This window comes from Gymnogyps californianus, chromosome 2 (assembly GCF_018139145.2).
Source record: "Gymnogyps californianus isolate 813 chromosome 2, ASM1813914v2, whole genome shotgun sequence".
Taxonomy (NCBI): domain Eukaryota; kingdom Metazoa; phylum Chordata; class Aves; order Accipitriformes; family Cathartidae; genus Gymnogyps; species Gymnogyps californianus.
Genome location: NC_059472.1, coordinates 34289900 through 34315413, shown reverse-complemented (window position 1 = coordinate 34315413; position 25514 = coordinate 34289900). Strand labels below are relative to the sequence as shown.

At 37.8% G+C, this 25514-nt stretch overlaps 1 protein-coding gene across 3 annotated transcripts in view; it reads left to right on the top strand.

Annotated features, from left to right (window-relative positions):
* The first annotated feature begins 384 nt into the window (after window positions 1–384).
* Window positions 385–25514, top strand: part of CRISPLD1 (cysteine rich secretory protein LCCL domain containing 1) — a 43127-nt gene continuing 17997 nt past the window's right edge. Inside the window, exons 1-9 of one of the 3 annotated variants that reach the window (XM_050891039.1) lie at window positions 385–413; window positions 1412–1734; window positions 20479–20597; window positions 20731–20863; window positions 22388–22503; window positions 23388–23488; window positions 24607–24786; window positions 24879–24939; window positions 25065–25131. In XM_050891039.1, coding sequence (XP_050746996.1) covers window positions 1477–1734; window positions 20479–20597; window positions 20731–20863; window positions 22388–22503; window positions 23388–23488; window positions 24607–24786; window positions 24879–24939; window positions 25065–25131 — 1035 coding nt within the window. In that variant the 5' untranslated portion in view covers window positions 385–413; window positions 1412–1476. Of the gene's footprint in view, window positions 414–1411; window positions 1735–20478; window positions 20598–20730; window positions 20864–22387; window positions 22504–23387; window positions 23489–24606; window positions 24787–24878; window positions 24940–25064; window positions 25132–25514 lie in introns of those variants that run through there. The other 2 variants (XM_050891040.1, XM_050891041.1) reach the window with 2 other exon arrangements.

Sequence of the window (25514 nt, the reverse complement as noted above, 5' to 3'; positions counted from 1 at the left end):
GCGGGCGCGGGTGCCGGGGCCGGGGGCGGGCGCGGTGCCCGGAGCGCGGCGCGTCCCGCCCCGCGGGGTGCCGGGGAGGGGTGTCCGCCGCACGTCACCGCCGCCCGCGATAAATGCCCCGGCGGGGCGGGAGCCAGGAGGAGAAGCGCGGAGCTCCTCGGGGCGGCGGCGAACCGGAGGCCGGCGGGGGAGGCGGCGGCGGCGGCGGCTCGCTCAGCGGCAGCCCCTCGCCGCGGCTCCGCTGCTGGACACGTCCGCACCCGCCGCGCCGCTCCCATCGCGGCTGCCCGCCGCAGCGAGCGGGGCGAGGCCGTGCCTGCGCCCCCGGCCCCGGTCCCGACGCGGGCCTGGCGAGGAGGTGGGCGGCGGAGCGAAGCTGGCTGCGGAGAGAGGAGGCAGCCGCCGCCGGAGGGGTAAGGGCGTTGGAGGGGGGCGCCCGGCGGCCCCCCGCAGCATCCTCCCCGCGGCGGGGGGGGGGGGGAGGACGGGGGGCGGCGGCGGCATCCAGGCCCCGGCGGCCGCGGGGCGCTCCGGTTGGAGAGCGGCTCCTCGGGGCCGGCAGCCCCACGGAGAGCGGGGCCGGGGCGGGGGCCGGGCCGCCGGCTGCGGGCGGCGGCGGTGCGCTGGGGAGAGCCCGGCTCTGCCCCCTTCGCCTCTTTTTGTTTCCCTCCCAGCGGCTGGGTCCAGCGCGGTCGGTGTGGCGGGATTCACGCTTTTTCACCCAGGGTGAGGGAATGACCATGGCTTTCCTACCTAAAGCACTCACTCGTGTAATAGGCGGTGTTGGAATATTGTATTCTTGGAAGTGGTGCTACTTTTGCTGAGAGTTATCTGTGCTTTCCTTTGTTTGGTGAATAGAATAACCCCATCTCCCCCCATTTCCTTGTCTGAGTCGAATATCTTTAGTTTTATTAGGTTTTTGGAAAGCATAAAACAAAAGCTTTAATCAAAGTCATATTTTGAAATGCACCAAGAGGGGATATTTCATATCAACTTCATTGTGTTTTTCAGTTCACGTTTTGGCAATGAATGCAAGCCATTTAACTTTTTTTTGTTCTTAAATTCCAATACTGGAAGACCTTATCTACACTCTAATCTTCATTGATGCCTGCCTCCTTTTAAGTAGATATGAAAAGCATGTTTTCCTGCATGCAGGCAGTGAAATGTGCATGCCAGTGTACTATATAAAACCACTTGAACAAACTGAAGTTCATACGGTTGAAGATAAGCTATCTTCACAAATCAACAGTGTATACTTATTAGAGTAAAAAAAAAAGTAGCATCCTGGTTTCTCCCCCTAAAACAACGGTGGCAAACTCTGTACAAACTACAAGTTTTTGTTGCTTAGTAAGTTCATACAGGCCAGTACTTCAACCTCAAAATTACATTACTCTCTCTTATGCATTTACAGCCAACAGACCTGGAAGAAAGACTTTGTCTTGGAGCTAACTCCTGAGCATTTTGAGATCATTCATCATGAAGTATGTAGTACAGGAATGGCTCAGAGTAACTACCTTGCTATTCATAGCTCAAGCAGTTTCTGCAATGGTTCTTCCCAATGCCACGCTCTTAGAGGAACTTTTGGAAAAGTACATGGATGAAGATGGTGAGTGGTGGATCGCCAAGCAGAGAGGGAAAAGGGCTATCACAGACAGTGATATGCAAAGTATCTTGGATCTTCATAATAAATTACGGGGTCAGGTGTATCCACCAGCTTCCAATATGGAATATATGGTAAGGAAAAACTGATAGCGACATGCAGAAAGAAATGTTCTTAGAATAGTTACTGTCACTTTATAAAACGGCATACTTTCAGTCTTAGCTTACTTGTTTTCTCATTTAAAGCACTTGTTACTCATTTGTCTTTTTTTTTGTACAGGGGTGAACTCTGAGATAAAAATGCCTATTTGTGGATCAAGTGTCATGTTCTGCTGATACTAATGGGTTTAATCTCTCATAGCTCTCCTGAATTTAAGTGGCAATTCCTCAGTGTTAGGGGCCAATTTCCAAAATTGCATTACTCAAAATAGTTGATTGTGGCCTAAGAAGTTACCATCTAAGAAGAATACTGAACTATGAAGTTTCAAAATAACATGGATTCTCTCCCACGCTTCTAGGTTGGATGGAATTTCTGCGCAAAATGAGGCTCCTATAACAAGAAAGTCTTCTATTTAAGTTGGCATGTGTTACTGGACTGGAGTCCTGTATGTTCCTGTGTTTAACAGATTAATAATGTAATACATAATTTCTGTTTGTGTTTTTCCCTTAAGAAGCCTCTGTATTTGGTTTGTTATTAGTAGACTTAAATCTCCCATGTTTTTTAACTTTGATTTTATGCCATAGTTCAAGACTAACTCTATCTCTCCTTGCTAATTAGATCAAATTGGGTGTTAGAGCTTTTAAGAAGTCCAGAGGTCTGACGAGAATGGGCAACTTTTCTTCTGTATTCTTGTTTCTGCAGAAAAGCTCAAATCTTTTTCCTGTGTCCACACTGTGTATTATTTGTTTATCTGTCCAAGCACCAGAGAAATAGCATTACTATAGGTTGGGTTGCTTATACCAAATATTACACAGGTTTCCTGACACCCTCCATTGTAAGGTTATGACAGAGGATCATATTAACACATTTCAAGATGTAGATATCTTTCCCAGCTTGGAGTGATGTCTCTCAGCTTGGAGATCTGATTGAACTGGGCATATATGTGTCCTGGAGAGACCATGCTTGCTTAAACCATCAATAAAGGTAGTTTAACTTAAGTTTACCTGTATGAGTGTTACTATATTAGACTAAGAGCCATCAGAGAATTAGTTACCACCTTTCATCTCCAAACAAAGGGATGATAATATCTGAAACCCCTTTAACCCTTTCAGTTACAATTGTCTGCACATGTCCGTAAACTTTGTTTTCTGCTGTGACTTTTTCAGACCGTGTTATAATATAGATTACCTTTTTGTTCCCAATAACTCAGGTTGATTTATTTGTGGAAAACTTAAGAAAAAGCTGTCCAGCCTTTTTGTAAAAGGAGAATAGGGAAGACTGTATTATTTTCCCATGTTAAAATACCGCAAAACTTTTTCCTGAGATTCTACGAAAGGGTGGCTTTGATTTTTAGTTATGCACCTTTTTCCGTTCCTAATGCCATTCTACATTTGCCTGTATTATATATCTTGGAAAGAGAATTTGGATGTACTCATTGGAGTTAGATTTTTGACAGCTGTATTCTTCAAAGATTCCTCCTGCACTGCACACACTTTGGCCTAGACTTTGTGTTAGGTCTACATCTGGAACAAGTGTTTTTGGTGGTGGTGTTTTTTTCTGTGCTCCCCAATGACCCCTGACCCAGAGTACAGGTAGCATGGAAAAGAGATTACCCAATTTTAATGTTGAGGAGATATTCTTATGTCCTGTTATTCAGAACGGGACAGCAGCTTTTAAGAGAGTAGGATTCAATTTTGGCATAATATCCAAGGGAATCAGGGACTGGGATGGGCAAGAGTTTGGGATTTGTGAATGCAAAGGGTCTGTGTAAACGGTTTGGTCAAAGGGATGGATACATGTTCAGGGACAGGGACCCATGAGAAGGGCATGGAGACAGGCTGAGAGTGTGGTCAAGAAGGTGTTGAGAAATCAGTGGTATGGAGGGAAAGAGCATTTGATGAATAGATGTGGTTAGAGGAAGAACTGTGACTCTCTGGGCAGAGAAAAACTGGGAGCAGGAGTTTATGGAGGGAGGTTAAAAGCACAGAAATTTGCTGAGAGGCTACTTAAAAAGACTAAGCCTGGGAGTGAGCGGGAAGGGAGATTGTACCTGGAGGAGGCAGGCGGGTGTCAGTATTGGGAACTGAGAGAGGATGGTTTAGGAGACAGTGAGAGCCCTCCGCTGCTTGAACAGAAGGAGGAAAGGACAGGATTTCTGATTGTTTGCACATATATTTTTATGATACAGTTTGTGATTGTGTGATTGTCCACCTTCTTTTCTATACGAGGTGTCATAAAGGAATCAGGGATGTTTTATTGTTTAATAAGAGTGAAATTTGAGTACAAAATTATAAACGTGATGTGGAGACAGATTGAACAGCAAAGAAGGAACAATAAATGATAGCTTATTAAGGAAGCATGAGTTGTTTTGTGCAAAGAGATTCCTCTGGAAAAACTAATATCTGGTCATTATCATAGTGCATATATGCAAGAAATAAATAAGACACTATTTTTTTTTTTTTTTTTTTTTTTTTTTTTTTTTTTTTATTATAGTCACTTTATTTTTCTAGATGCATATTAGTAACAGGAGGGACAAGTTCCACTTTTCCAGATAAAGAAATAAGTACTCTTAGATCTGGTTTTCCAAGGGTCTGTGACCTCTGGATCAGTTTTGTGAATGACAGAAAGTTCGAACACCCAAGTACTGATAGAATTAAAACTGTACTTGGCTATTTTTTTGTAAAATAAAGGATGGAGATAAATGGGGATGTTTAATTTAAAAAAAAGTTTCAGCAGATAGACCCATACCACTAAAAAAAAATCCTTGCAATGTGGTACTTCGGGTCTTACCAAAGGTGAGTTCCAGTGCTCCAGAATAGGGAAACAATCCCTCTAAATGTTTGCCTTATGTTTAGTGAGCTAGATAAGTACAACTGAAATTGTTGTACAATTGTAGACAATTTGTCTACTTTTGGGGTGCTTTATTAGTATAGACATGCTGGCAAAAAAATCTCCTGCTGTGGGCACAGTCATGTCACTGTAAGCTGCCCCTTGTACTAGTAAAACCTTTCCTTGTAAATAGAGCTAGCTCTGCTTGTGGAAGTAAAGTTTTGTGTCTTACTGAATCGTAACGGAGGTGATCAAGGTCCAGGTGCCTCACTGATACACCTGTCTCTCTAGAAGTCTGTTGTATAGTTGAGAAATTGAAGATCTCCAAGAGTGCTTGGAACTGGGAGAAAGTATGTGGGGGCTGCATGCTCTCATTGCACTGTTAGTGTGTAACAACTAAGCTACACTAACAGGCGGCTCTGGCTGAAATGCCTCTGTCCTGCTCCTGCCACTGGCATGTATCTGAGTTGATAATGAGACCAATCCAAGTACTTAAAGAATCAGATTTTATTTTTTTAAATTTAATTTTTAATTTTTTTTTTCCTGTCTGAGTCATGAAACTGGCTCCCTACGTGGCTGAATTAGATAAGTACCAGTGCTGATAAAAGAGGGTGGGAATGCATACCTAAGGAATGGGAGGGATGAAAAACCACACTTTGGGTAGGAGCTATTGGTTATATGCCTTACTTGCAAAGTCCAGCCTTACCTTTGAAAGAACTGCAGGGCTAATGCCACGTTTTGGTTTAAGTTGTGCAGAGGTGAAAAGCTTTTGAGGATGGTCTCCAGCATATAAGATCTTGGTTCTATTTAAAAAAAAAAGGAAAACAAAAAGGTTGAATTACTGATTTTCTGTACAGCTGTACACTCTCCCTTTATGCCTTGAAAAAGAAAAAGGGTACTGGGCTATCACTGTTCAGAGACCTGAAGTTACTAGCTGCAGTAAGATTCACAGTAGGTGTGTCTAATGAACAGAACGTTCTCATGGTTTTCTGGCTGAACTTACCAGATGAAAAGTTCATCTTCCCAAGTACTGTGGCTCTGGTGGTGAGCAGTAATGGTTTCCTAGGGTAAGAGGATAAGAATAGAGCATGTGAACAGAGAAACTTCTGCAATGAAACCCCTCAGCTTCCAGCAAACAGCAGCTTAGGGACTTCCTAAATCTGCTGTTGTACTTTTTGTGTCCAATAGTCTTAGATGGAATTTTCTTTTAAGAATCTGAATGCTTTTGAGTCCACTTGTGTTCTTTGAATCCATGGCATCAAGTTGCAGAGCTCTATAAATTTAATTATGCACTGTGTGAAAAAGTACTTTTTTTGCTTTAAACCTGTTCTTTTATTTGATGCCTTGTTTTTCTTTATTGTGAGAAATAATAATTTCCTCAGTGGTCACATCTTTTTCAGCTGAAGAGTCCTACTGCTCTTACTTGAAAACTTCTATTTGAAAAGCTATTCCATTTTGTTTTCCTTCTCTATCTGCTATGGTTCTACTGTTTTCCTTTTAATTCAAAGGGAACAAACCAAACTGTTGATAGTTATGGCGTACTGCAAATTGATATAGTGGTATTTTTTTTTCTTTTTTCCGCTGCCTAATAATTTCTAAATTCCTTGACTTTTTGACTGTGGCTAAACTAAAGCCGACATTTTCATAGAGCTATTCACAATGACTCTAAGATCTTTCTAATGTGCTAAGAGGTCATTTACTACGCTACAGTGTATGTATAGTTGGCTGTAATCTCCAACAATGTCCTCATTATTTTGCTTGTGTTCACATTGAATGCTATCTATCATTTTGTCTTCCAATCACTTAGTATTAGTGAGTCTCCTAACTCTATCTTTTATTTTTCTATCTTGTTTTTAACTACCTTAAGTGGTTAATACCATCTTACATGCCCTTTTCTTGCGCTATTGTGGAGAAGGTATACAGCAGAGGACCATGGACACATTTTGCAGGGAATTTGCAAAATGATTTCATATTCTTAAATCTGTTTTCTGTCTTTTATCACTGTTTTCTTTATCTTATGATACCTTAATTTTATTCATTTATTAATTTTTAAATAACTTAGGAACTTTGTAGAAAGCTTAACTGCACTTAACCCTTTTCCACATGTTGACGCCTTCAAAGTCTAAAATATTTGGGAAGAATTCATATTATCTGTGTATTTAATATGTTTTTTGACATGTCCTATGAAATCATCCCAATGGAAGTCAGTTTTTAGTCTGCAGTTTCTCAGGATCTACTGGAAGCTTTTTAAAATATTAACACCCACGCGCTGTTTTTTGTTACTGTGGTAATGAGGCCATTTTAGGAGAAGTTGTGTACCACACAGCAATTCAGAAGTTTCAAGATCAAGTTCTTCCAGATTCTTGAATGACATTGTCTGGTCCTGGCAATTTGATACTGTTAATATTTTCAGTTTCATCTATTTCTTAAGTCTGATATGGATCCTCCAGCTGGCCTTCTATCTCTTTCTCCATATAGAAGGATTTTGGCGTAAGAACCTGTGTAAGCTCCTCTGTAGGGAACAGCAGTCCAACAAATTCAGTTAACTAACTCCTCTGCAGTGGCCTTATATGACCTTATGACTGCATGTTAGATCATTCTTTCCTAGACCTCTTCCTTCAATGCTGAGAGAGTTCAAGAATTGTCAACATTATGACTTCAACAGAAAAAAAATAAAATCTTTCTTGAGGTTATGATGAACAGTTTGTTATGAAAATGTATGGCAGATGCATGCTGTATATATATTTATCCTGCCATATGCTGTACACAATTGTTTCCTAGTACAGAGAGGAGTAAGGAACATTTTCTTTTGGTGTGCACAGGAATTTAACAGCACTGGAAAGAGAGCAGAGAGGGATGACGTTTCCCTGCTGCCCTTCCAAAGTACCCGAACAATGCTTATCAGTGTGTTGTATAAAATACCGTGCTTTCAACATTTCCCACCCTGGGGCATGGACACCAGCGCGGCCTTCACACCATGTATGCACTTGGGGTACATTTGTACGGAAGAGATATCTGAGCTAGTACTGAAAACTGAAGCCAGCTGTTGCTGGCAGTAGTCAGTCTGAGCAGAGCAGCGTGCTGTTGTGGCTCTGCTGCTTTGCGGCTGCTCTGGTGTCCCTGCCTATTCCTCCACTGTGCTGGAGCGGTCTGTGTCTGCCCAGCCTCCCTTGGCAAAGACCTAGCTTTTAAGACAAAAATGGGAACCATCGTGCTTTGTCATGTACTTGTCAATGTATGTAATAATCTTGGAATATATAAGGCAATACATTCTTTCTGTGGTTAAAATCGTTATTTGGTGGATTGACTTTAGACAACCGTATGCACTCTACTGCCATCAATCCCACCCTTAAATAAGTATCATACAGGAGACTGTGCCCAAATCAGGAAGTCAGTACATTGGTTTGTTGTGGATTGATGTGGAAGGCCTTATTCTGTTATTCAGTTAGAAAGGGTTTTATTGCATTATTAATAAATCCTTATTAGATTGTAAAGTGTTAATAAGACTTGAAAAACTTGTTTTGGGCACCATAACCCTACAACTTCCTAACCTCTTGATCTTTTTTTTTTTTTTTTAAGCATTATTTGTGGATCGTGGACTGAATTTGCAAAAACTTTTTTCCCCGATAATTTCATTGACAACATTGCACCTTAATAAATCTGAACATATTAATGGAAACAGATTTTTTTCATGATTATCATGGTCAACACTTTAAAAATAGTCCTTATTATTTGGATAGTGGAAGTTGTTAGTTCCTTTATATTCCAAACAGTTGTACTCTGCAAAATAAAAGGACCCACCAAGAATAAAATTTACAAAAGCGATTCTGATTAATGAATTTATAATGCATTCTATTTTAAACCATTCTTTTAGTATTTGTTCCTTGATTTCATACATGTTTTCCCAAACAAATGAATAAGTCAAATAGCTCATGTGAGATCCTCATTCCATGCTTGAGCCTTTGCTGTACTGAAAAGTGTTTAGGTTCCCAGCTTGATATAGATAGCAGTGCATTTCAACCTGGTATTTCTTGGCACCTAGCCACACACTGCATTTTGTAATTACTGTAATTAGAGAACATTAGTGTCCTCTAGGGCAAGGAAGTCTTTACTTAAATTATTTTTAGTCTTCTTTTGGCCAGATCCTGCCGATAAATGCTAGGGATGTCATTGCAAAGCCCGTGCCTTGCTTCTATAAAGTTTTATTTTGCAAACCTTGTGAAGAAAATACAATCTTCTAGAGGTACTTTTTAAAAAGTTCAGATTAGTATAATTTATTTGGTACAGCTGTATGGTTCTTAGGGACAATTATGTATGTGTATCTGACAGAAGTATTGGATCCATATTTTGTTCACGGGGAAAAAAAAAGAAATATGTTTATTCTTACTTTGTGTTAGTATAATACCTCTGAAGGTCTTAGCCTGAAAACCTTGATAGTGATGTGTTGAAATTGCTGATACTATATAATTCCTTTCAAAACCATGACTGGCTCGTAACTTCTGTGGGGCCTTGTATTTTGGGAGGCTTGAAGGTTTGCCTCTCCATTTCAGTAACTTCATGAAGACTTCAGAAGGAGAAAATTAAGAACGACTGTAAATATTTATCATTTAGATTTTTCTTAATTTTTCCTCAGGCAAATTCCTGCTGTATTTAAATACAAATCATTGGACATTGGATCATATGAACCCACTTGTGAATAGAGCTCTCGCATGGATAATAGTAAAACGTTGTTCATGTCATCATAGTGACTGAATAGGGATTGAAATACATTTTTGACTATTTCGTGATGCTTTTAGATCCTATGATCTGCATAAGTCTGGATCTAGCAGTTTCTCTCTCTATGTGTATCTCTCAGCTCCTAGCTGAGATTTTTTGTCTGTAGTATACTTAGGAGAATTGAAACAGCATTAGGAAACATAAAGGACGGTGTTGTAGTGGACTTTTACACATTTCAGTGAACTTTTCCGTGCTGAATAGAAGTGCCCTGTTAAATTTCCTAGACCTTTCTGACAAAACTTTTTCATGTCTCTCTTTAGTGTATCATCTTGTCCATTTTGCCAAAACTCTTCAGGGATGCTTGGTTAAAAACAATTCTCATTCCTTTTGAGCAGAGGACTTTGGTTTGTGGAATCCCTTAAGTGGCTGGAGAGCACTTTGGGTGCCAAGAACAGAGCAGCTCTTTTCAGAGTGAACCTGCCTGCTTTCTCTCTGGTTTTCCACTTTTCTGCTCCACTTCAAAGGTTGGTGGAAGTGCTTCAGCTTCTTTGCCTGTTCTCAAAGGCTACTGACACTGCATCAAAGAACACAGTGACGTTGACTTATCCTCTTATTCTCTCTGGCAGTTTTAGCAAAAGATTGTGCAATGTGAAGTAGCCAAGAAAGCAAGTGGATAAGTCCACGGTATGACTTTTATTGATGTAATGCCAACAACAACTAAGTAACTCCAAGTAAAGAAACTGAAAGTGGAAAGTAGCAGAAAGGCTCACTGTCTCAAAGTTTAAGGGAGCCTTCCCAAAATAAAATAAGTAACAACACAGGACAGACACTGTTCATCTTTTATTTTTGCTGTCAGAGAACTTCTTCATCCCCCCATATCAAAAAGTTTATTAAAAATTAATCAGTAGTAGCAGAATCAGAGCTTAAATACAAAATATGAACTGAACACAGAAAGAATCAATGAGATTTATAAAAGTAACTACATGTAGCCTGTCATCTTCATGATATCTGCCTGGGAAGCTTCTTTAGTTTAAGATTTTTTTAACTGAGAAAAAAATATTTATTTCTTAACATAATTTCATTGAAATGCTAGATAAGAATTTATCCTGTTCTAGTCTTCAACCTTAGATTTGGTATAAGTAGAGTGACTATCATAGTTAGAAGAGTGTGGTTCATTAAGAAGACTGTCTTCTGTCCATATAGAAAAGGACAATTTTTACTTTATTATGAAGGAAGATAACAGTTTCTTAAGATGAGGCTATTTCAGTCATTAAATCCAGAATTTTGGCTGCCTGATACATATGACAATATATTTGTCCTGAATTCTCTGTTGGATCACCAAATGGTCAGGAACTCGTTCAATACATTTTCTAACTCTCTTTTTTTAGATGTTGTTTAAACATATTTCTAACAGTAGTGCCAAGTCACATATGATCAATGAGTGCTCTCTGGCAGTAAGTTCAAATCACTTATGTCAGATCACAGTGGTCATCTTTTAAAAGCATTCACTGTGACGCATATTTGAGATACTGTGGCTAATTCCTGTTCCTGTCCAGAAAATTCTGTAGCATCTCTAAAACTGCTGTATGAAAGCAATCAGTTACAGCTAGTTTATTGTGGTAATCACTACTAGGATTTGAGGTAAGGACCCATGCTCTGGTTAATTTGTGATTAGCTCTAAATATTTATGAATACTATTTGTAATGAATGTGTGTAATTCATACTTCGATAATGGACAAAATGCAGAAATCAAGATCAGCTTTTACACTGTTGCTTCTCTTCCATTCGTGTCAGAATATAGAAGTGAATAGACGATTTTTAGTCATGTTCTAATAGAAAGTCTTTATGCACTGCTTTTCAAAAGTAGCAAAGTAAATGTACTGTTTCAGAACACCTTGGAAAGCTGAATATTCCAGCAAGGTTTTTTTAACATGCTTAGAGTACACACAGCATTAAATGTGATTAGTCATGTCTGCTGGTTCCTGTTCCTGGTTTTACTTTTTGAACACAAAAAGCTCAAACACATGAAACTGTAATAGGGAGATACTTCTAAATATTGGTGCAATTTATTCAGTGTTCGGGAACAATATTTTTGGCCTCATACCGCTTTCCTGTTTCCAGGCAAAAGCCACAGTTTTCCTGCTTTTTACTCTTTTCCAAAAGAGTAGCTGAAACCTCAAGGTCTATTCAGGGATCTCTGCCCAGTTTAAAGCTCTATAAACTCCTGTCTACGACATGGTAGCCTGTAAGGTCCTTACCACTTCATTTCTAGACAGGTAGTAGTTCGCCACTGGAAAATGGATGCCTAACTTTCTTGGTAGTGGAAAGTTTAACAATTTTAGCCATCCTCTTTCTTTCTGCTTAAAGGATATATCAGTACTAGTTAGTATGGTTGGTTTTGTATTTTCAAGGAGAGTTGTCTGGTGTTTCAGTACTCCTGAGTTTTTGTGGTCACTCTGCTGTATACTGTAAGGGACCTCGGGCTAGTACGGAGGCCACATTTTTTTCAAACAACTCCAATGACTGAAGGTAAGCATCTCAGTTGTGTGCAAGTTACTGACTTTTCAGATGTGCTAATTATAATTAATTTCCATGGACTTCCTTCAGCAGCCTTGGTACAGATGAAAATGCCTCACCGAAGTGTAACTGAAAGCCAAGCCGATGAAAACTGCCAATGTCTGTTCATCAGGAAGAGATCATGTCAAACCAATCTATTTTACTTTTTTTATGACCCAGTAATTAACCAGCATAGTGTGTCAGAGGGAAGTAGTAGGTGTCATATTTTTGACTCTGGAAAGTTTTTGACACTCTCCACCCCGACATTTTTGCAAATGAAAGTTGACAGAAGCTCCCTGTTAAACTGGTGAAGGTGTTGACGCTGTTGGTAAGCCCGTCCCTTTTTGGTTAAGCACTTAGGTTATGACTTGTGTGAGCAAAGAATACACTTGAAAACTGCAGAATACATTAACATGGGCACAGGTTGGGGTTGTTTTAGAGAACAAGATCAAAATTAGAAGAACTTGACAAGTGGAAGTAATGGCCTGGAATCAACATGATGAAATTTAACTGCAAGGTATGGAATAAGGAAGAAATCAAACAGGTAAAATACAAGGAATAAAATGTAGAGGTAACACTACAATAAAAAGATGCAGGAGTTGCACTGAGTTAAAAAATAATACGAGGCAGCAATCTTCGAAAGGAGACTTCTCTGTGTGAAACTGGTGAGACCTTGTCTGAAATGCAATGTCCAGTTTTGGTCATTTTTTAAGAATGGTCTAGCCATTCTAGAGAGAGTGAAAGAGATTAATGAGATTGATTATAAACACAGAATATGTGATTTATGAGGAAGATTGAAGGAATGAAGCAGCTGAATTTGTTTAATCTGGGAAATAAATAAAGGTTGTTACAGGAAAGAGTGATTTCTTTTTTCTTGGTAATAAAACATCAGCTAGCATTGCAGGGCAGGAGGTTTAGGTTGATTACGAAGGAAATTCTCTTTACTCTTACAATCATAAAACTCGAGAAGAAAATTACAGTACATATTATCCCGAAGCTGTTATTAGTTTTAATGTAAAAAATGTGGATAATATGCATATATTTGATTCTGGCTCAGTGGAAGAGGCTAGATAGACTACAGTCAAGATCAATCTCTTGAAGTCATTTTCAGCTGTACCCTTCTGTCATTCTGTGCTGGTGCCATGCAGCTGATTTCTATTTCTTAACTGTATTTCTGGCTTATTTGCTTATGGTATTTCTCATTCTATGTTTCATCTTTCCTTTTTTTCCTTCTCAGTGTCATTAGTCTTAACAAATACAGTGGATTCTATTAAAAAGTAAATAAATACCCATACTGTACTGTGGTATTTACTTTACCACTCTTTCCCTATATTTAGAATGTATACAGCAATGAGGTATTTATATTATGCCATGGTAAATGTTTACTTTCAGTGGTGCCCACTGTACTTACTTTTCCATCTTTACTGAGCTTAAATTTTAGCTCTTTTTTTCTTTCCATATAGTCCCATTCCATATGAGTTTTTTCTGCCTTCCTATGTGTATGAAAACCTCTCCAATTAAAATGTTGTCACTGTATTTTTTTTTTATTTTACTGGAAAACATTTTTTGAGCTACTGGGCTTGCCAGTTCTGTTGCAATACCAGTTGGTATAATTGGTGGACTCATTTATGCTGGTCTGCCTTGCGTGAGAATATACTCTTTTGATTTAACACGCACACAACACAAATGGTGGGATTCATCTCACCAAGCTTTTGATGTCTGTGGTGTAGGTGTCTGCATTTGAGCCACTCTCCCTTATAATTAGTAGAGAAAAATGAGAATTTCTAACACACAGTTTATCTCAATTAAAGGTAGGTAGCTAAAATTATCTCCCTCTATAGATGCTTATTTGTCTATGTAACTGCAAAGGTAATTTAGATAATTAGCTCAGACATAGGTATCTGCTTTGAGGCTGTTTAAATTCAGGGAGGTTAATCCCACCCCATGTGATTAGTTTGGCTGTTGATGAATTGTAATTTAAGCTGCGGTATCCTCACTGAAACATCAGCTCCTCCATAAGCAGAACATTGGTTTCAGTCTACATGCTACTTGAACCTCATGTTGACAGAGGTTAAATACCACAATTTGTAGTCCAGTCTGTAAAGTTAAACTGGTGTTAGTTGTGGTTTATTTTAATGTGATTTGTTGTAAACCAGAAGCATTCAGAAGATCCATATTGCATGCAACATCTCTGCTGCAAAACTTGTAACCTTCTAGGGTAGAAGAAGAGTCGACAGCTGGAGTCAGTAACTGTTACTACCATTCAGTTTAATCTGCCACCTGGGTTTTAGCTTCAGCTAGTCTAGTGTATGTGGAACATTTGTGAAATGCTGATAGTGCCATATCTGTGTGAATGTCTTTGATGGTACACTAGGTTTTAAGAGAATACTGGTGAGGGCAATGCCTGTGTTGGCAAGTGCTGTGTTGCAGTAGGAGTAGATTTGTAGAGCAAAAGAATTGGTACTAAGGACCTGACATTCATACTGTCTGCATTTCAGGGGTTTTTATTTTGAACTAGGTCTAGTCTGTGTGGACTGAATACCCATGAACAACTGCAAAGTGTTAGATGCACTCCTGGAGCACAACTCCTGGCATTTTATCTGGAAAGGATCCAGTTTGTACTCCAGGAGTGCTCTGTAATATACAGTAAGTGGGAGTGATCAGGACTTTCATTTCAAAAGCACAGTCCTGATCTAAATTAAAAAAACCCTCTAATCCACTTTGAGTTCAGTCGTGGTGGTATTGCAACCCAGTCTAAAAGATCAGCGTTGTTTCCTGACTGCTGGCTTCATGAAAGGGAATGTTTTAGATAACAGAACTGTGTGAACTCTAAGAAATGCAGCAGAAATAGCATAAATAATCATGATACTCAGATGATATGCAAGTTGTTTTCCAAAGCTGAAGCAGGAAGACACTAGATAAAGTATACAGCCCTACTGAGACTGTAAGGCTGAAGTATGTAGAGTTAAATGTGTTCTTCTCTTACCGTAAAATAGATGCTTGCAGGAAGTTTAGCCAATGCTCCTGCTGTACATAGTGGCTCAAATATAAGTTTGAAAGAGCAGTTTTGCTGTGTGGGTATACTGTTTTGAATAGCAGAAGCATCTGAGCTATAGACCATGTCATCTTGTCAGTGGTAGACTATTCAGAGTAGATGATGAAATCAAGTCTAGAGCAGTACTAAGCCTTGAACTAAGGGTTTGTGTGTGTGGATGAATTATACCATGGGAGGAACATGCTTCACAGCAATGATACATAAAAAGTTAATGTAGACCATTTCTGTCACACAGGAGGATACAAGAGTAAAAGGGAAGTGGTTATGCTGGTAACTTTCTGCAGAGAAAGATATGTCTTCTTGGATGGCTACAGAGAAAGATATGTCCTCTTGGATGGCTAAGAAGCTGTTTTCCAGCATCTGGGATCTTCTGTTTGGAATGTACATGTTTCATTAGAATAAAAGATTGTTTGTCATAGAGAGGGGTATTACTTGAGAACTTAGTCATGTTTGCATGACCTAGGGGTTTTAGGAAGAGTACATCTGGCAAGGTTAAAAACTTAATCAAGATACTATCTTGATTAAGTATTGAATAAGCATTTGCTTGAGGAAGTCTGCCTTGCAGGATGTTGATCTAGAATATCAGTAAACTCAATATTACCTATGCATGTTTTGTTGGTTTTTGGTCCTCTCCTTCTGAATTTGGAAATTTTTATATCAAAAACTGAAGCACAATGAGCATCTCTAAAATTACGGTCAGCATCACTACCCTACCACCCAGCAATCTCTGCCAAATATTTCAGTTTTTAATTTTATTCAAGGAAGCACAGACAAGGTCTCGTGAACGCCACCAAAAAAAATTAAATCATTAGAATAATAAAACCATGATTTGTTCCTATAGAGGAAGGTCTGGATTAATGAATCTGTTCACCACTTGGAACTAGACCAGTAGGCAATAATGAGGGAGGGAGGGACATCATCCTTTGCCTTCATAGGAACCTAGATATCCGAAGTCACTTGTTGCTGCATTCTTCAGGAATATGTGTGTACTCAACATTCCAGCCATCAGCTATCAGCATAACGGTACCCAAACCCCTTTCGCTGTTAGCACCGTTTAATGTACCAGATGTCTAAGTTAGCTGTGTGAATCAGAAGAAATGTATACCTGTATGCTCACAGAGCAAATGTAGACTTGTGGTGATACCATCATCTGTAGCTTAATTAAAATAGTATTTTTTTTAATTATATAGTCCATCCTTAAAACAGGTGTGGACGAAAATCTAAGAAAAACTTCAAAGAGACAAAACGTCAGATACAGACTGGAATATGAGATTAATGTCTTTCTAGTTAAGGCCAGGTCCATAAACTTGTAAAACTGATACATGACTTGTAAAAGCCATGTACGTGACTTGTAAGATAAAGTCAAAGTTGGCATACTGCAGTTATAAAGAAGTTAATTTGTTAGATACAAAGTTACCTGTGAAAGCTGAAATCAGGAAGGATTCAATGCCTAAGTATAATATAGAAAAGAGGTAAGATAATGGGATCAAGTTTTCACAGACTGAAATTTCACATTTCCAAGGGTGATCACTCATTATTTCCTGTAGCTTTGGTGCACAATTATTTATGTATGCAGAGGGTCAGAAAGCGCTGAACTAAAGGCCATCTTGAAAATTTAACCTGGGAAAATGTAGTTTATGAGGCAGGAAGGTGTCTTTGTCATGTTAACCCTGTATTCAATAGTATCATGGAAAAAACTATGGCACTGAAGAGACTGTGGAGCACAAAATGGTACAGCATATACCATTTTCTTAGACTTGAATATGTATTGATTTGCACCTGTCTTGCCCTCTTATCTCCAAAGCAGAAAAGTACAACATGCATTTCTCGAGCCAGGTGCAGATGTGAACTTGCTCTATGTGAGAGGGAGAGAAAGAAAGGTACATAACTTGGTAGCTACAACCACTTTGACATCATGAGTGCTGATGGACAAGAGGACAAAAAACCTCTTTAGTTTCTCCCCATCTCTGCAGTAGCACTGTGTCTTCCCATTGCTAGGTAACATCTTTTGGTCTTTATAATTAGCGTCACTGAGTGATTTTCTCTTGGAAGTAAAAAATGCAAGATTTAGAAAGTAGAAGGACATTTTTCAATTTAGGACACACTAGCAACTCCTTTTACATTTGTTGCTACTCTAACAGAGTTCTGTGAAACAAAAGGAATATCTTCAAGTAGGTTAGTGTTGCTGAGCAGTTGGTGATATGTTCAGTGTCTACCTGTCTTTCTATCTCGATGTAGAAAGCCAACTCTGATGATGATCCCTTATCCAAAAGGTAGACCACATGTAGTTTTCTGACAATGTGAGCAATACTTTTTCTTGATAAACAGGTTGAATTACCTTGCACATAGTACCAAACAATTGCCGGTCAAAATGCTTGTCAGACCTGGGAATCAGCTGACTAGTTGCACTTCCATCTTCTTGTGCTCCCATCAGTACCCTGTATTTACCAAAGAAATCTGATAGTGCAAAGTCATTGAAATCTGGTCATGTCAGAGCATGAATGAAGGAACTAGCGGATGAGCAATCAGGTGCCACACACACCTACATTTCAAAAGACCATAGTCACCCTTTTTATGAAAAGAAACAACTTCCTGTATTTCTAAGTAATGGTGTTTGAAGGGTTTATTCATCCTTCATCAAGCAAAAGGATCCTTGCCTATAGCTATGCAGAGATTTCTTTTAAACTTTTTGTGTACCAATTGTTCCAAAGAGTTAGGTTATTTTAGAAGTGTCTTTAGTTTAAATTGTAAAATGCCAGCTGATGATGATGATGAATGCTGTGGAAGAACTTTTTGAATTAAGTTTAAAGCATCAGAACTATGTCAGCTCACTATATATTTCAGTAGCCAGATTTTAATATCACTAATGATGTTGTGGTTAAAGTATGAGAAATGCTTACTTCTGGTAGGATGTAAAATACCTATGTTGCTGTGACTCTTCATATTCTTCCATTTTTATTCTGGCTTTTTTTAAAAATGCCAAGCACCTTGGCATTTTAAAGATTCACTAATTAGTTCTATATTTGTTTGAAGTTCTTCATTGTGTAACTTGCTCTGAATGGATATTTTTATGTGTTTTTGGAAACCTTTCCTTATACATTTGCTTTCCTGCCTTTATCTTTTTTCTTCACTGCTTTAAGGAGGAAGGGAACACTAGGAGAACAAAAGCCTTTTGAATTTTATTAAATGAAACCTGAAAACATATGTGTATATCTTTCTTTGTATATGGAGATGCTTTCATTGTTTGAAGCCAAAAGCTTGCCGTCATGTGAGTGAAATAAGGGAATGCTATTAAGAGCACAAGAATAAAAATCCTATTGCAGTAAGGAGGTAGGTTTTATATACTTATACAGGTTATTTTACATCTTTGTTTCATTTAGCCTGCTATGTGAGCAAACACAGAACAAATATGATAAAATGCATTATATTTAGAGCTAATCTGACTGGATTGGTATGAAAATACTTTAACAGTCTTTTAATCCCTAGAATTAACATACACAGTTTTTCTTCATATAACTTCAATTAGAATAATTAATTTAGGAAGGAAATTTGGATCTCCTATTTTAACTGCTGGAAGAGAAGGACAAAAATCAAGGTTGCATCACTGATGTAAAGCAGCTTCTTCCTGTTCTTGATCCAGTCAAGATGGACTGGACTAAGCAATGATTAGGCATGTTGGCAAAGCAGTAGAAAACCATTTGAATTGTTTCAGTTCTAACTGCAAGTAACTGTAGAAATGACCTTTAAAAATACCTTTAAGCCAATTTTCTCTACATTAGCTGTGATATGGGATTGCAGTCTGTCAGATTTCTTTTACAAGTTTTTCATTTGTTTTCAGAAATTCCGTACCTGTTCATGATGTTATTAACACCTCTGTAAAATTTTTGCATCACTGGAGTAGTCAGATATAAATTTAAGATAAAGTTTACCAAAGAATTGCATCAGGGATTAGAGTATCAGTTTCCCCTTTTTTATTAAAAATCATTAGAGTGATCCTGGAGATTGAGAAGAAGTGGTGAATAGAAAATTCCTACTGTTTCCTAAAGTCAATGGGTTTCGTATCCATATGTGGGTTAAAAGCTTTATTCTGTCATTATACTGTTAGAGTAATGTCAAATTGAGGGAGTCAAAATGTACCCTGTAAATTTCTTACTTGCTGATGATAATAATAACAGACAAAATAGAATTCAATGCATTAGAGACTTCTGAAGAAGAGAAACAAGAACAGATATACTAGGATTAAACTGAGTGATATTAAAGTCTTTCCCTAGGCATGGTCTTGCATAACCAAGGACATATTTGTTTTTAACGAGTAATCTGATTAATAAGGTGAAAGCTGCATGTTAAAATCAATATAAAAATAAATTCTAGCACATGGAATTTGTCTGTTATATTTGTGTATTCTTTGGCTGTGTTAAGGAGTTTTTTACCTTTAATTTGTGCCAAAAATTTGTAGACATGATCTCCAGTGTCTGCATGGGAATTTGGGTTTGGAAATACTGAATTACTGTTATTTAGATAACACAGTCTGACTCTAAGAAACTTAGTCTGAACTTATGATGAAATAATTGAGGTTCTATCAAGAAATGTGTTTCCTTCCTGGAAGTATTTCAGTTTCCTAACCTGAGCGTTGGTATCAGAGAGTCAGGTATCTGGAAGCTATTTCTGCAACTATCAGGAGATTTAAAAAGTCAAGCACCAGTATGGATACTTTGCGCAAGAGGTGCACAAGATACTTTGAGCAAACCCCAGCTTAGTGCAGTAAAAACTATGCATACACAGTATGGTATAATTTCTTTCAAGAAGAGTAGGTTTTAGTATGGTTTTGAAAGAAAGAAACTTGCATTTGCCTTTCAGCTACAAGCCTATTCTTCCTTGTCCCTTAAAGAATAAAAAATAAGGATAAACAATTGTGATAAACAATAATTCATAATCTTGTTCTTTAACTTGTCCTAAGCATGCCTCTTACTAACATGAATGCCTCCTTTTTTGCCAACCTAGCCATAAAATCAATGAATGACAACCTTACTCTAGTTTTCTTATTTTGTGTTTGCACTGTGTATTATTTCAACAAAAGCTGATTATAGAAAAGGGAAAGAAAATTGCTTTCATTTCAGATAAACTATTGGTTTAGAGGAAATAAAGCTTTATGTTGCAAGTGTGTTGGATAATACCCTTTTGGCTAAGAAAAGTGCCTATTACTAAAAAGAAATCTCACAAGACAGAAAATGCACTTAATTTAGCTTGGAAAGTTGAACTAAGCCTTTCAGTTTCATATTTGTGCTTTATTCACTACAGCATGGCTGCACATGCTTTCTAAAGGAAATGCTGTGAAGGGATTAAAACTTTTTTTTTTTTTCTCTTGGTGAAAACATTTTATTTTTCTTATGTAACACAAATGGGGCATACAATTGTCAAGTCTTACGTTTTTCTTCAGTCGTCTGCTCCGGTAACAGAAGCTTTAAAAATTGGCAATCCTCTTTTTTTTTTTTTTTTTTTAAAGTATGAGATACACACCGAGTATTTCTAAGAAGATGTCCCTTTCTTTTCTTTCAAATTTCAGACATGGGACACAGAACTGGAGAGATCTGCAGAGTCGTGGGCTGAAACCTGTCTATGGGAGCATGGGCCTGCAAGCCTTCTTCCATCAATTGGACAGAATTTGGGGGCACACTGGGGAAGGTAGTTTAAGATCCTATTTTATACTATATATGTTTTTTTAAAAAATGTAACAAAATTTGCTTGTTCCTTAAAGGAAGAATGATAGAAGCTACAACTTTTGAATGATCTAATAGACTACTGCTGGCTTTCATAGGTACAGACCTCCAACATTTCATGTCCAAGCATGGTATGATGAAGTGAGAGATTTCACGTATCCCCATCCTCATGAATGCAACCCATATTGTCCTTACAAATGCTCTGGTCCTGTTTGTACACATTACACACAGGTATGTAGGTGGGTTTGTTTTTTGTCAGCTATGGAAAATAGTGATCGAGACCAGTTAGGTTGCTGTATGACACGTAGAACATACTAATCTTGCAGTATATACCATAGCACTAAAGCACAAAAGGGGCTTGTCGTTATTAGACTCCATAGTTACAAGCACTGGGTATTGGTGACATAGAGTAGGGTTGTCATACAAATCTTTAGATTTCATCCTCATAAATACCACTTCCTTAACAGGATTAAGGAAAAAGCTCACAAACCCCAGTGTTAAACTGAGTGTTACTACTCAGTGCACTTTGCATAATCTAGTCTCTGTGCTGGTATGCTGGTAGTCCTTTCTGTAATATACTGAGGAAACAGCACTTTTTTTAAAAAAAAAAAAGGTTTTCTTAGGTGAATTCCTCAGATCGAAACTCAGTTTTTAACATGTTGCTTTAACTTCAGCGAGATTTTGAAATTACATAAGAACCAATTCATTTGGTACTTCTGAAATCTGTGTATCTAGCCTGAATTTTTCCAGAGAGGAACCAGTCATGTATTCAGTGAATGGGAAATACATGATCCTCAGATAATACTAAAATCCACATATAATTTTCAATATAATATTACGAAACTTCAAAATGATTAATTTTTAAACATTTGTTTTCCGTGTACTAGAAAAACTTACAATTGTATCTAATTTTAAGACAGAATTACCTCCATATTCTTATTTAGCATTTCTGTAAAAATACTTATAATTACACTTATCTATTACATGCGAGGTCTACAATACATATATATAGTTCTTTGTGGTACTAATTCTTCACAGTACCTATCTCTGTCAACTCCTATAGCCTGCTGGAACTACACAGTTGGCTTATCTTGAATTAATACAAGTTTAGCACCTGTCATATTTGTCTAATTTGAACGTTCCAACCTTTGTCGTTCAGATTATTTTGAGATCGGCAATGAAAATTTTTTCAACAGATGAATAAAGGAGCACAGCCACCTTAGATTGCAATGGCATGAAAGCATATTCATTTAAAATCCATGACTTGAATCTTTTTGGTGTATGAGGTTTTTTGTGAATAGTTTTATCGTTTATGTTACCTCCTTTCACTGCTGACAAATATCTATTCTCTCAGTCTAACCAATCTAAACCCCTCTGGGTCCTTAGGTTGTTCTGAGAACTCCAGGGCACGGGAACCTAACTTCTTCTAACTCATGATTAGCTATTAATTGTAATTCCAAGAATCAGTTCTTCCAATCATGTTTTGTAAATATTTTGCTACACTTTCAAATACATGTTTAGACCATTTATATAAAATGACAGCCATATCTTTTGTATCGAGGTAAATCTTTTCTTTCTAATAAGGATATAACAGAATGGCCTTTTGACAGTTGTAATTAGGTTACTTCAACCCATTTATAACAGAGGGGAATATAACATGTGATTTGAGTTTTATGCATTGACGTTTAGAGACGATTTTGATTTTATGTTAATCAGCTTTGGTTTTCACATGTCTTTCTCTTTCCTTTTCCGTAGGTTGTTTGGGCTACAAGTAGCAGAATTGGTTGTGCAATTAATTTGTGTCATAACATGAACATCTGGGGGCAAATTTGGCCAAAAGCAGTCTATCTTGTATGCAATTATTCTCCTAAGTAAGTAGGCTGACACCCAAAAATATCTTGAGGGGGCAAGATTCTTTATAATAATCCAGGAAATAATCTGAAAGGAAATCAGGCTGGTTTTCTATTTTTTGTACTGTTACAAAGTAGAGCATTGTTCCCAAGACAGCCTTTGGCTGCACAAATACTCTTGTGATTTTCTAGAGCTTCAGTATTTTGGCATACAACATCAGAGATCTTTGTTGTAGTGTGATATTTGTCTGAAAAATAAATGTATCTCCCCATTGTGACTTTAAGGAATGTGTAACATGAAGCCCATGGTTAAGATCAAATTCTATGGGATATTCCATTTAGGAGAGTGAAGCCTGTTCTCATGTAATTGAGGAATTTAGTCTTACGGTGCTATGCCAATCCAAAAAGATCTTACAGCAGCTTACAGCAGTACTTCAGTTTTTTTCTTCATGGACTTTTCAATTACTTCCTGTGCATTTGGTATAGAATCATAGAATCATAGAATCATTTGGGTTGGAAAAGATCTTTAAGATCATCAAGTCCAACAGTAAACGTAACACTGCCAAGTCCACCACTAAACTATGTCCCTAAGCACCACATCTACACATCTTTTAAATACCTCCAGGGATGGTGACTCAACCACTTCCCTGGGCAGCCTGTTCCAATGCTTGATAACCCTTTCGGTGAAGAAATTTTTCCTAATATCCAGTCTAAACCTCCCCTGGTGCAACTTGAGGCCATTTCCTCTCGTCCTATCACTTGTTACTTGGGAATATCAAAGCAATGTTAGTCTAAGTGTCTGCTGGTTTTCATCATTTATTTGTCCACATACTAATGCTGTTTAATGTTAATGTTCATTTATTAAGGCATGTTTTACTAATTTTTCTTTTTTTTTTGGTGTAAAGGGGTAACTGGTGGGGTCATGCTCCTTATAAACCTGGCCGCCCTTGTTCTGCATGTCCCCCTAGTTTTGGAGGAGGTTGCAGAGAAAATCTTTGTTACAGAGGTATGTACTATTTCAACAGTACAACTATAAATGGAAAGAGAAATGTAACCTTTCTTTTGCTTTCTTTCCTCATGATGCTTTAACGTAGTGGAATAGAACATGTTATACATGTGCCCAAAGACCTGGTAGAGGCCTACTTTACTATGATGAATGAGGTCATGTACTTATGAAAGGTGAGGCCAAGCCTCAACAGAGGGAGTGGAGCGTACTGAACTCCTGCTGATTTAAGTGCTGAATGAGGGCTCTTAGTACATAAAGAAGTAGACTGTCACTGTATGCTATTTGTATGCCTTTCTGTAATTATAGTGGAAGTCTATGCAATTATTTGTTTATAGGGAAACTTTATCTCAGTGACATAGCCATGTGCATTACTATAAGAAAAATCAGGAACAAGACTAGAAGACATTAGTAATTAAACAAAGTATCAGCTAGGATGATTATTAACTTCTTACAATTTTTGTAATGCTATTCATATTTTATAGCATTGAAACAGCATATTATGAAGCTGATATTTCTTTTTGTTTTACTCTGTGTACAAGTAATTTAGCAATTTTTGTCAATAACTTTTGAAAGTTCATATGGACCATAAAAGCTGCACGAGTGTGCCCAAATACCTTCCTTATGGTTCTTGCTTAAATATGAAATGTAGATTCAGTGATGAGTATTTAGAAATTATTTTCGTTATGTATGAATAGAAGGACCTCATTTTCAGGTGTATGGTTTTATGAAATCAGCTTCTTTAGTTACAAGTTATCTATGAACTTGGTAAAACTATTCCAATGTATAACAGAAATATCATCTTTGTTCTCTTGGTTTTCTGATGGCATAAAGATACTAAAATAGGAGTGTTAAGAGCATTTTCATACCTCAGTTGTGCTGCTTGTGCTAGAAAAAATCTACCTTTTGTCAACATCAGAAACATACTTGAGATGTATTATTAATCTTGAGGTCTTCATCTTATGAAGCAGTGGAAAGTTTTCCTTGCTTTCTTGCTTGTATTCATCCACCATTTTATGAGAACAAAGCCATGTTACCAAAACATGGTAAGGGATTTACATTCCACAAACACAGATGTTTTTTCCCTAAGAGATTATTTTTTTGCCTGTTTTCTGAAACAGAGGATTCAGAAAGGCCTTATTCTCCCCACGAACCAGAAGAGGAGACCAATGAGATTGAACGGCAGCGATCCAAAGCCCAGGATGCAATGGCACAAAGCTGGCCAAGAACTCATTCACCTTCAGGCTCCACAGGCACTGATGACAGTGAGAAAAATGAAGTAATAAGCACACAGCAAATGTGTAAGGGATTTACCTGATTTGCAAGCGGTCAACAAATTTGAATTATATGGTATCAAATTCATTGCAGTGAAATTGCTTTTTCCTTGTTTTAGCTCAGATTGTTTCATGTGAAGTAAGGCTAAGAGATCAATGCAAAGGAACAACTTGCAATAGGTATGGTAAATTTTACAGCTGTCATTCTGAGATTACTCTAAGAGGCTATATTTGTATGTGAGCTGGAATATTTTCCCTTTTTGTAATCCCAGGATTTAAGACCAAGTTGTATTTTATTTTCTTAGGTATGAATGTCCTGCTGGCTGTTTGGATAGCAAAGCCAAAGTTATTGGAAGTGTACATTATGAAATGGTAAATACTTTTAAATTAGATTTTGTAGCAGTAGAATGTTTAATAAAATGTCTTTTCTGTTGGAATACTAGTTAAAATCATATTAAGAATGGATTTTGAAGAAATCAATATTCACCAAAAATAAAAGCCTACACCAAATGGTTTAGATAGCATCAGACGATCTAAGTTTGCATCTGCTATTCTGCATGTACTGTCTGAATGTACTTCATACTTCTTATATACGCACAGAAGTAGAATTTTTGTGTCCACATATTTGCGTGTAAACATGTGAAGGTGCGACTTAAGGAGAAAAACAGCAATTTGTGGGTACACTCATATAAATTGTTTCAGAAAGATAGGCCTGCTTGTATAAGCTTAATGCTAGCTGAAAAGATGTAATTTAG